Source organism: Nilaparvata lugens, chromosome 5 (genome assembly GCF_014356525.2).
Source record: "Nilaparvata lugens isolate BPH chromosome 5, ASM1435652v1, whole genome shotgun sequence".
Lineage (NCBI taxonomy): Eukaryota > Metazoa > Arthropoda > Insecta > Hemiptera > Delphacidae > Nilaparvata > Nilaparvata lugens.
The window spans coordinates 17,279,071-17,292,043 of record NC_052508.1 but is presented as its reverse complement, the minus strand read 5'-3'; the positions used below and the strand labels follow the sequence as shown (position 1 = coordinate 17,292,043).

The 12,973-nt window shown below is 35.3% G+C and overlaps 1 protein-coding gene across 6 annotated transcripts in view; it reads left to right on the top strand.

Annotated features, from left to right (window-relative positions):
* LOC111059498 (helix-loop-helix protein 11) overlaps nucleotides 1-12,973 on the top strand; it is a 100,437-nt gene that overhangs the window by 14,190 nt on the left and 73,274 nt on the right. For 4 of the 6 annotated variants that reach the window (XM_039427775.1, XM_039427774.1, XM_039427772.1 and 1 more), the window contains exon 2: nucleotides 5,127-5,270. The exons of the other annotated variants lie outside the window; for them this stretch is intronic. In XM_039427775.1, the coding sequence (XP_039283709.1) occupies nucleotides 5,127-5,270 (144 nt within the window). The remainder of the gene's footprint in view (nucleotides 1-5,126; nucleotides 5,271-12,973) is intronic. 6 annotated transcript variants of the gene reach the window in all.

Here is a 12,973-nt window from a genome sequence, read left to right as displayed (position 1 = left end):
GCTGTTTCTTTCTCCAGCAGACTATTATTACTCGTCGCGCCTGTCTTATTGAGAAACTTCTTCCGCTCATTAATGTAGACTAGTTTGAAAAAAGTGCGGACGGACGTACATGATTGGACAACTGCCACCAATTTCCCTTCTTTTCAAAGAAATTTTCCTTCTGTTCAAAGAAAACGGTTGATGATCGTCTGTCGCCTGTTCTTCACCACCGTTTTCATATTTTCGGTAATTTGTAGCACATCTGAGTCAACATACTCGCTCGACTTGTCACTTGCAGGTGCGTTTTGTTTGCGTTTCTGACGGAAATAATTTTCCAGTTCACTGGTTATTTTCGTAGAATACAAGTCTGGGTGCCGTTTATTGTCCTGTAATTGAAAGAAAATGAAAAATGTCCTTCTTCCCTCTCTCAATTTAATTATGTATTTAAATTTTCGGTGTTTTTTTTTTACATTCGTACACTAAAACATAATTTGAAGTTGTGTTCACTATTCTGCAGTAGCGAAAAACTAATTTTTGAATCTTGTTGATTTCTCAGCACCTATGAAGATTTTCTTGATTCATGTTTGTTGTTACTTCTGGTCTGCTTCGTTCCTTCGTTGATTGCAAAGATGAGAATATCTAAAACTGAAATGAACTCATTCAATATTGGGATCTTATTTCTTGTCAAACGTTTATCTGTTTGTCTCATTATTCGTTTTAAACAGAACTGCACTTTTTTACCGTTATTTCAGTTGAGATTGAGTTATTGCTAACTATTGAGTATTATTGGCCATAACTGCACAAGCACTATGCAGCCCGATTTAGAAAATCCGAAGTCATTGGCATGAGTCTCTGTTAGTTTGCTATTTCAATAACGTTACCGGTCGTAAAACGCAGCCTCTTGCGTGCGATAATTATTCGACGTTAATGTAAAATGCCATTGAAACGTGACTTGGTAAAATAGGACGTAGGTTTTTATGCCTGTGCATATTATGACAGATGTGCACTCAAAGTCGAAAGCTGGCATTCTGCATTTTTTCGTTTCTATTTCTCTCTATCTCATCTTCTATCTTGTTCTCTGCTGATGGTAATTTGGCTTGAATCCTGTTTGGTGAACTATATAAGGCGCATAATCGCAAATCACATGTGCGCTGTCTGTTTGGAAGACAGTGAGTTATTGGTCGTTGAACAGTTTAATGTTTTTGGTCTTGGATTTCGTCGGCTTTCATTTCACCGCCTTATTTAGTCATCAGATAAATTGCAATTTCGTCTCCGAGAACTCGAAATGCACTCGTTGATATTCAGTCAAATTGCTGTATTCGTTGAAGACTGTCATCTAGTGTTTCTCAGTAATCTTTCATCTCTGGAGATTGTATTTGTTTTAAATCATTTCCAAGATTTAGTTCATATTATGCGTCATTCAGATATTTTACATTGTAGTTCAAAGTTCGAGATGAAAGGATGTATTTACAAAAATGTTGGACAAAAATAATATAATTTATAGTCTGAATTAGCAATTCTGAAGAATATGAATGAGTGAAAGGAATGTAAAGAAATCTATCACTTTTCCATTTAATTTTTGAGCTTAATTAGGTACGTTTTATTTGAAAAAAATGAATAGAATTTGTAGTTTGAATTAGCAATACTGAAGAAAGTGAATGAGTAAGAAGGATAAGGATATAGAACATTTTTAAAATCGATCACTTTTCCATGTGATTTTCGTGCATAATGAAGTACTTGACCTAGTTATTATTGATGTTCATGTTGATATTCACCAACCTAATCTTTTATACAATCAATTATCTATTCTTTCTCCTTCATTGGCTCAAAAATACTATATTTCTGTTACTATGTTCTGACCCTTTTTGCTCAAGGGTACTACAAGTTTTATATTGTTTTTATTAATTTGAATAAAGTAACCCATATAAGTGAAGTGATGTTTAATATTTCTGTTGTATTAACTATTGTAAATACACTTCACACTCTGAAACATCGCGTCAATGATTGAAATTGTTCTAGGAACTCTTATAACTTGAGCTTGCAAGAGGCTCTCTTCTATTGGTTTGTGAATAAGTTCTTAGTTTAAGAACAGTTCACCTGCAGTTGTTCAATGTGAAAGCCTACTACTATGGTTGAAATGTGATGATTGTAATGTGAACGAAATTGATAAGACACATTCCCTTCATTTCATTTCAAATATAATCGTACTTTGATAAATATCACATTTCGTTTTCCATTTACCTGTACAGCTTTCAATACAATTACACCTGGTTTAGGCCCACATAAACTGATAACCAGAAACGAAACGCCAAATTTCGGTTCATGTTCATACTTAGAATTTCAAAGATAGAAAGTCCTTAGTTTGAACGCTTCCAGAGTTCCAATGACAAGAATATAGTTGAGAATTGATATTTGAAGCAGTAATCTGTTTAGGAGGTTGTAGCTGTAGTCTGGAATATGACCTGGTGAAAAAAGGACGCTCTCTAATGAAACTCAGCAAAGAGGTCATACATTCGTTGATACGCAATGGTGGAAACGCAAAGCTCAGTGTGGGATTGTAGTAATAAAAACTGATCGCCAAGTGAGCGTGAAATAATTCAGGCTGAGATTTTTCACATACTTGGTAGAATTGGAGGAGGAGGTGGAAGAAGAGTAGGTGGAGTATACATACGCTGACACGCATCATACGCTCAAGCGAGCAGTCACACAAGAATCAAGAAAATGAAGAGAAATTTTGTGTGAATTCAAATGGATAGAATGAGAAAAGCTCATCATGCAACTCAACAAACTCACGCAATTGTGAAGAAAATGCGGCAAACATATAAACCAATTATGTGTAGTTTTAACAACAACAGTAATTATTATCATTCGTGAAGGATCCGTTTAATTAGTATATTATAATTGGCTTGTCATGTGTTTTAATTGACACGAGTGTACACAAAGTCGTGCTTTTCACCTGTGATGGAGGGGGGGTTCACCACTTGTGAGGGAATATTCTGAGAAAATACTTTATCAATAGTTATAAAAGAAATCAATTATCACTAATCTTATTAATAACAAATTGGTAAAATGTACTGTTGAGGAAGTGTGACTTCTTGTAAGTAATCTGATGAAAACCACAAATCTGTGTAAAAACAAAAGTTTAGGAAAAAGTAATGCAGATTTACCAAGATCTTTGAAAAGATGGATTGACTGGAATGATGATTTGAATCATACCGTTGTATCACAAAATCTTACAAACCCCAGACTCCATATTGTGTTTGTATTGAGGATGCGTTGCTGCAACAAAATAAATCCAATGGTTCTCTGTCCATTTTTGCGTATATTTTTCTTCGGAAGAGATTCTGTTCTGCTTATCATTCTACACTCTTTGATAAATCTCCACACACTGCTGTTGTGCAGCAAGTGAAATGCACTTCATATTCTTGTTGAAGACACTCCTGAACTGAGTTGAACTTTGGTTTCTCCCATTTATGGTTGAAAAAATGTCCATCATTCCGGTGAACAGTAGAGTAATTATTATTTGTGTGGGAGATGTAGTTGTTGCGTTGATTAGTGTGGTGTGGCGGTCGCGATGAGCTGAGTTCCGATGGAAGTGAATACTAGAAAAAGACGAAAGAGGATGTTGGGGTACGTGGGATATTTCTATATTTAGACTGACGGTTGCGTTTCGGGCGGGTCGGGACGCTAGGGGGGTACAGCGAGGGGGTCATTGTTTCGTTCAAGGCCGTTCCTTCTTGAGCTGCCGGCTGCTTAGTCGGTTCCCGGCAGGTTCTGGATATTTCTGCTTCTCCTATCTTCCAGCAGGTACTACAACATGCTGGGACTGTACTTTCCCGCGCGGCGAGGCAACCTGGCTCTTTGTCTCGAACATGCTTGCGATGGTGAATGCGCGTGTCTTGTAGTAGGAGGGCCCCGTTGGGATGTCCGTGGTGAGATGCTCTCTTCATTCTTCTTCTTCTCCGTCTTCTTCATTCTTCTGTGTTGTGCTCCTCCGCGCTCTTTGAGACAGAATCTTGAGCGACCATCTTTGGCTAAAACCAGCTGCTGCTGATGCTCCAATTTTCCCGCTCTCACAAAAGAAGATCGTTGTCCATTGTATCGAGATTCTTTTCTTTGGACTATTGAGCTGATTTTTTGAAATCTTCAGCTGCTCTGTTGGTAGGAAGAAGGTTGAAAGGAGAGTCTCTTCAAAATAAGAATTTCTTGAAAATATTTAGTTGTGTTCAATCAAACTGTGGTGGGATGATACATTGAACAGAGCTTGTTGAGAGATTTATTTGAAAATGAAAATTTCTTGATAAAATCAGTTGTGTTCAGTCAAACTTTACTTATGTTCGATTCATTCAATTATATTAGTTTAATTAGTATTCTACGTTTTTACAAACATATTTTTTGTTCAGCTTTATAGTTGAACAGATTCTCTGAAATAGCTTCTCTGCAAACGGATTTAGCCTAATTATTTATATTTAATCTTATGTAGTAGATTGCTTCTATATAGTTTCATTGTAAAATGTGTTGTTCAAATATTCAATTACTAATGTTATATTATTTCAAAATATCATTCTTGAAAACTCTCATAGAAAGTGTCTTGTCAATTTTATTGGAAGATAATTGACTGCACATGTAATGTAGCAAACAAAAAGTTATAGGCATTCTTATTCTTATTGGATAACTTTTACCTCTCAAATTCAGAATGTTCTCTTTGAAATATTTCAAATTCAATTTCTCGAATCTAGCCTTTTTTAATCTATCAGAATAGTGTCATAAAACATCACGTTTTGGAGTTTGTAATTGATATGATTTGAGAAGTATATAATTTTAAAAATCACATGTGGTTCAAAAATAAATCATTCAATATTTGAAGAATTATTTATTTACGTTAATTTTTATATTTATTTAATATTAGTTTATTTGACCCGGCTGACGGCTTCGGCCAAGCCTAAAGAACTTTTTTCACTTTGTCGAAGGAGAACATATTATGTTATTTTGAATTCATTTTTCAAACGAGCTGTTTTTGTGAATGAGTTTTCTTTTTCTCTTTTTGTATTGTCTGAATTATGTTAATAAAGTTCTATTCTATTCTAATATTAGTTTATAAATCTTCAACTAATCCTCAATCTAATCATCAATTCGAATCTTCGCAGTTCAAACTCGTTCCTGGGAGCGCCCTATACACCTCAGAACGAACAAATGTGCGTTGAAATAAAAAAGAGCTCGTCACTGGCCGACGTATGCGATTATGGCATGCGAGATGAAGACTTTGATAATAAGTGCATTCGTTTCGGAAGGTAAATAAATAGAAGGCTATCAGTGACACAGTATCATCATTCAAATCAAGTATCTATTTGCGTGTCTGCTTCGGTGAAATTTATTGTTTCTAGAGTAATTGAACTAGAAGAGCTGTTTGTTGAGTATTAGTAATTCATGCTGTCTATTTTTGAAACACCGTCTGACATTTGATTAACTGCTTTTATATAGATGTTGGCGCCTAATTTCTTACAGTTACTAGCGGATATTGGATGCTGTTCGTATTTGATTAAAGTTCAGGAACATTGTATGACGTAGGACGAACGTAAACAATCTGTTCCTCTGACGTAGTTACTTTGATATATACAGAATCTCCTGACATAATTCCCCAATGTTACTCTAGTCAGTCTGGGAACAGAGAAGAAAACATCCTTGAGCCAATTGGTGTTGATTTCGTATTGTAATTATTACTACATTACTTGATCTCAAAACTTAATAATCATTTATGCTTCGTAGGTTTATGAGTTTGAAATCTGCTCTTTCATAGGGTTTTCACTAATGGAGATGATGATTATTCTCATGTATTTCAGATTTTGTGCCGACAAAAAATGTTATGAATGAACTGTAGACTGAACCAATATTGAAAGATTACAAATCTGCAAAACAGTTTTTAACTAAGTTACCTTCTTGAAAAAGAATCTAATAGCTGGGGTAAAAATACAACAGAAGGAAGAGAAAAATAGCTTTATATGAAATTCTTAATCAGGAGAATTCTGCGTATCCAAATTTCATAAGAAATCTCCAAAGAAATTCAAGTATCCAAAGGAATCTTGAACAATTCATGGACATTTCTGTAGCTGCACATTGAAATACAATAGTTGTCGCGTCTCTTGTTGATTCTCCTATAAGACTGGAACAAAGAGTTAATATTATCTGTTCAATATCATCAGAATTCGAAAATACATTATTCTTCTATGATCATGAGTAGGATATTATCATCACTTACTTGAATTAGTCAGAGTAGTATCAATATCATCAGAATTCGGAAATACATTATTCTTCTATGATCATGAGTAGGATATTATCATCACTTACATGAATTAGTCAGAAATTATAGATGAATAGGTAAACGAGTGTTCAATTTCCAGCTATCTACAAATAAATGCTGAAAGTTTATGTTGGTTACAGTGAAATCTACTTATTTAGACTACAGTAAGCTGTGAACACAGCAGACAGACAAATCTATTTTCATAGTAAGCAGGAGATTGCGAAAACAGGAACACGCTTGGTTGAAATATCGGCTCCTATTTTTGAGATTGATTGGAGTGTGCAGGCTCTCAGACGAGACTCACACTCGGAAGTGTGGAAGTGAGGATGGAAGAAACATGAGTGCTGTTGCCAAAAATAATTCGGCCGCTGAAGCCGCAAGGCATCGACTTTGGAAGGTCTATTTTGGGGTCCGGTGCAGCACTAACCAGTAACCAGAACAGCTGGCCTGGCCCACTCAGTATCGGTTTACTCTTTCAACTTTCAACCAGTTATCAACACCAATATAACTGCTGTCTCTTTTACTCCTCATATTATCCATGTTATCTTCATCTCTATCGTTGGCTGCAATATTCACTCATCATCATTATTACTCTTGTTTCGGTTCTCCACACCCATGGTTCGCACCGCAATTCTTGGTCCAGTATCAGTTTACTCTTTCTATCAGTCACGCAGTCACTAACACTAATACTTCTCCTCCTTGTAATTTATTATCATCATTTTTGTGATTTCTTCCAATATTCGTCATAATTTTGTTTTTGTTTCACTATTTCTCAATGCTACTCTACTTGACTTGAAAGAAGATTAGAATAAGATAGGACGAGAAACTTGGCAGTTTACTCTTTCAACCTTTCACCAACCTCTCAATACAAATGCTGCTTGGACTCCTGATATTATCATCTTCATCTTTTTCCTTTCTTGAACATTTATCAACAAATTTCAATTCAGATTTGAATACATACATCCTCCAGAAATCACAATACACACGAATAAATCGTTGAAATGTCTAATTTTTTCTTAGGATTGATTGAACTGGATTGAAAGACTGAACTTTCTTAATTGTGTTCCAAACGGACGACTACAGCCCTCCCTGCTTTACACCTCAATTGTTCACTTGCCAAGTGGGTTAAGTCTACGTCATAGATATTACGTTCAAATATTAGTCATCAACATCAGGAGAGAATCCATACTAAAAGCAAGAGATTCTTGATTGTCAAGTTTCAAAAAGATACTTACTTGATATTCATGAGAAATTGAGAGATGTGGGAATTGAATTAAACATAAAGAATAAAATTTTAGCACTCGTCGAATTTCCATCTAGCTGTTTACCTGTTGTCAATATTTGCAGTAGCAGAAGTCTTCGGGGTGATTTACAGAACTTAATTTGGATTTCCGTTCAATAATAAATATTAATTTGAGAGAGATTACTTCCATCTGGTATATCAATTCAGCATTGATAAAATACTGTACTGTTGTGGTCCTTGTATTTTTAAATCATCATAGATTTCAAGTATCACGAATATCCGGAGAGAATGGAAACAGACTGATTCTTTAGATCAAACATGAGTTATGTTAAAAATGAAGAACCATTAGAAAAGTAGTAGAATACTTGAATAGCTTCATCGACGTTGAATATAGGCCTACGTCTTTCAAGGTCTGAAGTCGGGCTTTGGAGTCGTGCAGTCTACCAATATTTATTTGAAAGTTTGGAGAATGTTCAAATGCTTCCTTAACTCACTCTCACTACCTTATCTGATTTTTTGTCTTTCTTCCTGTCCTCATCTTCATTCTCCCTCTTTGTCTTCACAGCTTCATATGTTGGAAGTGTGATGCTACATGAAATGATTCACATATAAATATAAACACATTGTGTGCTTTATGTTAATGAAATTAATTCAAAAATGTGCTCATGGACAACACGTTTGTAACACGGTCATCTTGTCTGCATCATTGACCCCGACTTATGATTTACACATCTAAATATTCCAATCTATTCATTTTCATAGTTGAATTACTAAAACTTTGCATGGATGAAGGCCAACAGTATGGCATTTGGAAGGGAAAAAGTTGAACAGCTGTATCCGAAGTACCTTGACAGTGTAGCCGCAGTCTCAAGGCAGAGTAACGTGTTACTTCCTATGTAATTTTCTTCTCCCTTCCAGCAATGTCTGGTTGTGTTCGTAACTGTCAGGTTAATTATATGGTTTATATGCTCGTATAGATTATTACATTGTTTACTAATTTTGGGTTGGTTCCTACCAATGTGAGATTTTAAAGAATCTTATGGAATTCTAGTAACCTAAACTCTTTAAGATGTTTTCATTTTTGACGTGATTACAGACAACGTCAGGTATTTTTCAGAAGACTGAATTTGAAAACGCGGCCTGGTTTTTGTTATGTAATTGGAAACTGGGTACAGTTTCTTTGTTCGACTTTGTAATTTACCAGTCTGATTATCCAAACACAAACTGAATATGGATATTTCTTAAACTAAACTGTCAGGTTAATTGACTGGGCGAAGTGAGGTCTAAAGGTGCGTACAGACTCTCGCTCTGCTCCGCAAACGAACGTCACTCCAGCAGAGCGATTGATGATCGACCGGGGCGCAACAGTGGTTCGACCGGGGAACGCGAGAAGATCTAACATCTTCCGTAACGTTCATGATGGGTGCGTGGGCGGTCCGACTGTGGTTCGATGGTGGTACGAGGGCGGTACGAGGGAGGAGCGTGCTCGGTGCGGGTTGGAAGCACGAATATGTGTACGCAGCTTAAGACTCAAGTCGACGGTTTGGCAATTCGCTTAATATAATGTTAAAATGTTTATATGTTGTGCATTTACGGCGAAACGCGGTAATAGATTTTCATGAAATTTGACAGGTACGGTATGTTCCTTTTTTAATTGCGCGTCGACGTATATACAAGGTTTTTGGAAACTTTGCATTTCAAGGGTAATATAAAAGGAAAAAGAAGCCTTCTTCATACGCCAATATTAGAGTAAAAATCAGACTATTATAGAATTATTCATCATAAATCAGCTGACAAGTGATTACACATAATGTGTGGAGAAGCCAGTCTATTGCTGTATTTCCATAAGGTCTATAGTTTCAATCAGGTACTTGTGGATGAGAATACTACGTGAGGTCTACTGTTCACAGAACTACTAGTTGAATAATTTACGTTACATACGTCGGCCATTCGATTAGAAACAGTTATTCATATCGAGTAGCGTCAATGCAACTTACTGGGTTCAATATTTCTGTAGATTATTGTGAATCCTCATTAGAATTATGTGTAAACATTCAACTTGCAACAAAAGAACCATAATGAGTAGCTATCATTTAGAAAACTCTATAAACCAGTGTCGTATGAGTCCCTACCATCGATTTTTCATCTTATAAAGGTTCTTACACCCATAATTATTTGTTCATTGCGTTATTCATGAATCTTATTATAGAAAATCACCCTTTGAAAAGGGCGACATTACCTATAAGCCTGTGGTACTTTTCTATAAGTTGTGTAATTCTGATGATCAAATAAATAAATAATATATTTAACTAATAGAAGTTATATATTTATAAATATAACTATGGTACCAGTGATTCTCTATAATTAATCATTCAAGTAGCCCTATTAAAATTTCCTTACTTCTAAATTTCATTCGTTTTTGTAGTCATTTTCAATAGTTGTGATTGTAAGAGAAGTCAGTGACTACATTGACATTCGCTTGGGCTAGACCGTTCACTGATAACGTGGTGGCCTCGTTCGTTGATTTGCCGAGTGTGTAAGAGCGAGAGCGTAGAGTATGAATGAGTGAGTGAGTGAGTGAGTGAGGTTGTAGTCAGGGTTGTATTGTGAGTCATTTCCCGTGAGAGACAGCCAGACAGTCAGATCAGCTGATACCGCTCCCCCACCCTCCCCACACCCTCCATTGCTGTTCACTTGTTCGCCAATAGGGAGTCAACAATTTGACGCCCCCCCCCTCACATCATCCAACAACATGATAAAACGTTTCCTATCTTTATTCGCTCGCTTCAAAAATAACATAACCTCAATTCTATCCTGTGTCAGCTGTGTTTGTTGAAAAAAACGAATTGATTAGTAAACGTTTTGAATGTCTCATTCACCGGCACTTTACTTTAACACATATTACTTTAACCATAGAGGAAATTTATTTCTATTTTTTATTTTATTTTTATTTATTTATTGTATAAAATACTATAATCATAATACAATTATGACATTGGAGGAAAAACTAGGCTAAGCCTGTACTATTTCCGTCCAAAAATGTTGATAAAATGTTAACGTTGTCCAAAAGATAAGGTTATATAATCACACACTGCTTCGGCACTTGATTTCCGTTTCAGAAATGATGATTCAAAATTTTGAATTTTGAAAGTTGATTTTATACTCTATAAATGAATCACAGAATGTATCACAATAAATTAAAAACTTTAGAAATATTGCACTTATTTAAAAAAATTGAATACAAAATCAAAAACCTACTCACTATTTGTTATTCACAGCTGAAAACCTGTGAATATTATTAAAATAAAAGTAATAATTTGATCTCTGCTTTAACTCAACTTATTAAGTTCTTACTCATATACATCAAGTGATACACTCGCAGTTTTTCAATCAAATTATCTATTCATTCAAAAGTTTTTCTAGCAAATTGAAATTGAATGGCTAGTGATTGAATCAGAACAGATTAATCAGGTTAGATAATCATCAATATCTTCATATAAGTCATTCAACCTGTCGTGGTAGTTAGCTCATTCCCTTTATTAAGTTCTTACTCATACATCAAGTGATACCCTCGCTGTTTTTCAATCAAATTCACATCTATTCATTCAAAAGTTTTTCCAGCAAATTGAAATTGAATGGCTAGTGATTGGATCAGAATAGATTAATCAGGTTAGATAATCATCAATATCTTCATATAAGTCATTCAACCTGTCGTGGTAGTTAGCTCATTCCCGTTTTCATTACTTATCCGTTTCTTAAGTGACTTGATGATCCTAAAGACTATACTTGTAAACGCATGTTATATTTTTGCACAATATATACCTATTTAGTACTCTTATGACGTACTATGTTATACAAGGTTTATTATTATCTATATTATTTGGAATAATTGAAAATCACTCTTTATAGAAGATTGTGGCACAATCTGAAGCGTCCTATTCAGTGTATCTGGTGCATGATTGAATCCAGTGTAGTTCACAAATTTATCGGTCTTATTGATGAATAATATTGAAATTATAATGGACCAGAATGATCAATGAATAGATAAAATCTTCATTTTTAAAAGTAGCAGTTTATAAAAAATAATTTCTACCATTATTGTTGATATGTGGTTCAATAAGTAGTAGTTCTGTGAACAGTAGACCTCGCGTTCAGTAAGTAACATTGACCTGTTGTTATGTTTTCTCAAAAACTAATAAATAATTTATCAATTTAAAATGTTTAGAAAAAATCCTAAATAAACATAGAGCTTGTGTCCTATCGTACCGTGACGTGTCGTCCCGGAATGTGAGTGTGAGCGCTGTTATCAGGTCTGGCTGCAACTGTCTACAACGTTGATGGAAAGAATTAGATACATTTTCAAGATGTTCGATGTTTTTGAACGGGTAGTATTATAGTCCACTAAACAGCTGATTTATGATGAATAATTCTATTGTCTGATTTTTACTCTAATATTGGCGTATGAAGGAGGCTCCTTTTTTCTTTTGTATTATCCTTAAAATTCAAAATTTCAAAAAACCGTATGTATACGTCGACGCGAAATTCAAAAAGGAACATGACTGTCAAATTTCATGAAAATCTATTACCGCGTTTCGCTGTAAATGCGCAACATATAAACATTTAAACATTAAGAGAAATGCCAAATCCTCGACTTGAATCATAGACCTCACTTCGCTTGGTCAACAATCGATATCCACCTTCAAAAATTCTCTATAATAATAATTTCTCTGGATGTTGGACGACACATCCAGAGGAGTTTATTCATAAATTCAAGAACATCACTTATTTTTATACATTGTCAATATAACATTTACAATATTCAAAGTTTTCAAAATATTGAATAAATCATCTATAGATTCTTTAGATCTCTATCAATTTATGTTATCTTTCGATTGTTTATTCTATGCTAACCAAGAGTAAGAGCGGATATGCAAGACTTGAAATTCAGTTGACTTTGTTCCGAGCTGTCTCTTTTGGAAATTGAGTTTACTGTACACTCGCTCAGCTCGGCACACGTGCCTACAATAATATCCGACTGGCCAGCTGATGTGGCTCTGGCTGACCTTAGCAGAGTGTGGCCGTCTGGGAGTGCGGCCTTGCCGTCAGGAGGCCACACGACCAGTTCTACACCGCCGCGACCGCCACCCAGTGAGATTCACTCCAAACTGTCAGCTTTTCTTATGAAGAAACATAATTGATTTCCATTTAACTAGTTATGACAGTTGGAATTAATTTTGCTACTGTACTGTGTGTACCGGCCTTACTTTCTGCCCACTCTGTCTGTCTGGGCAGCGATTCATGGTTTGCTGTACTTTTGTCTCACTCTTTTATCTCTTTCCTTATCTCTCTCATTCATCTCTTCTCACTTCTCGGCTATTTGATTTCCCTCTTCATCTATTCTCATCTTTTTCACTACCTTCCATCTTTGTCTTCTACTTGTTTTCCTCTATCCT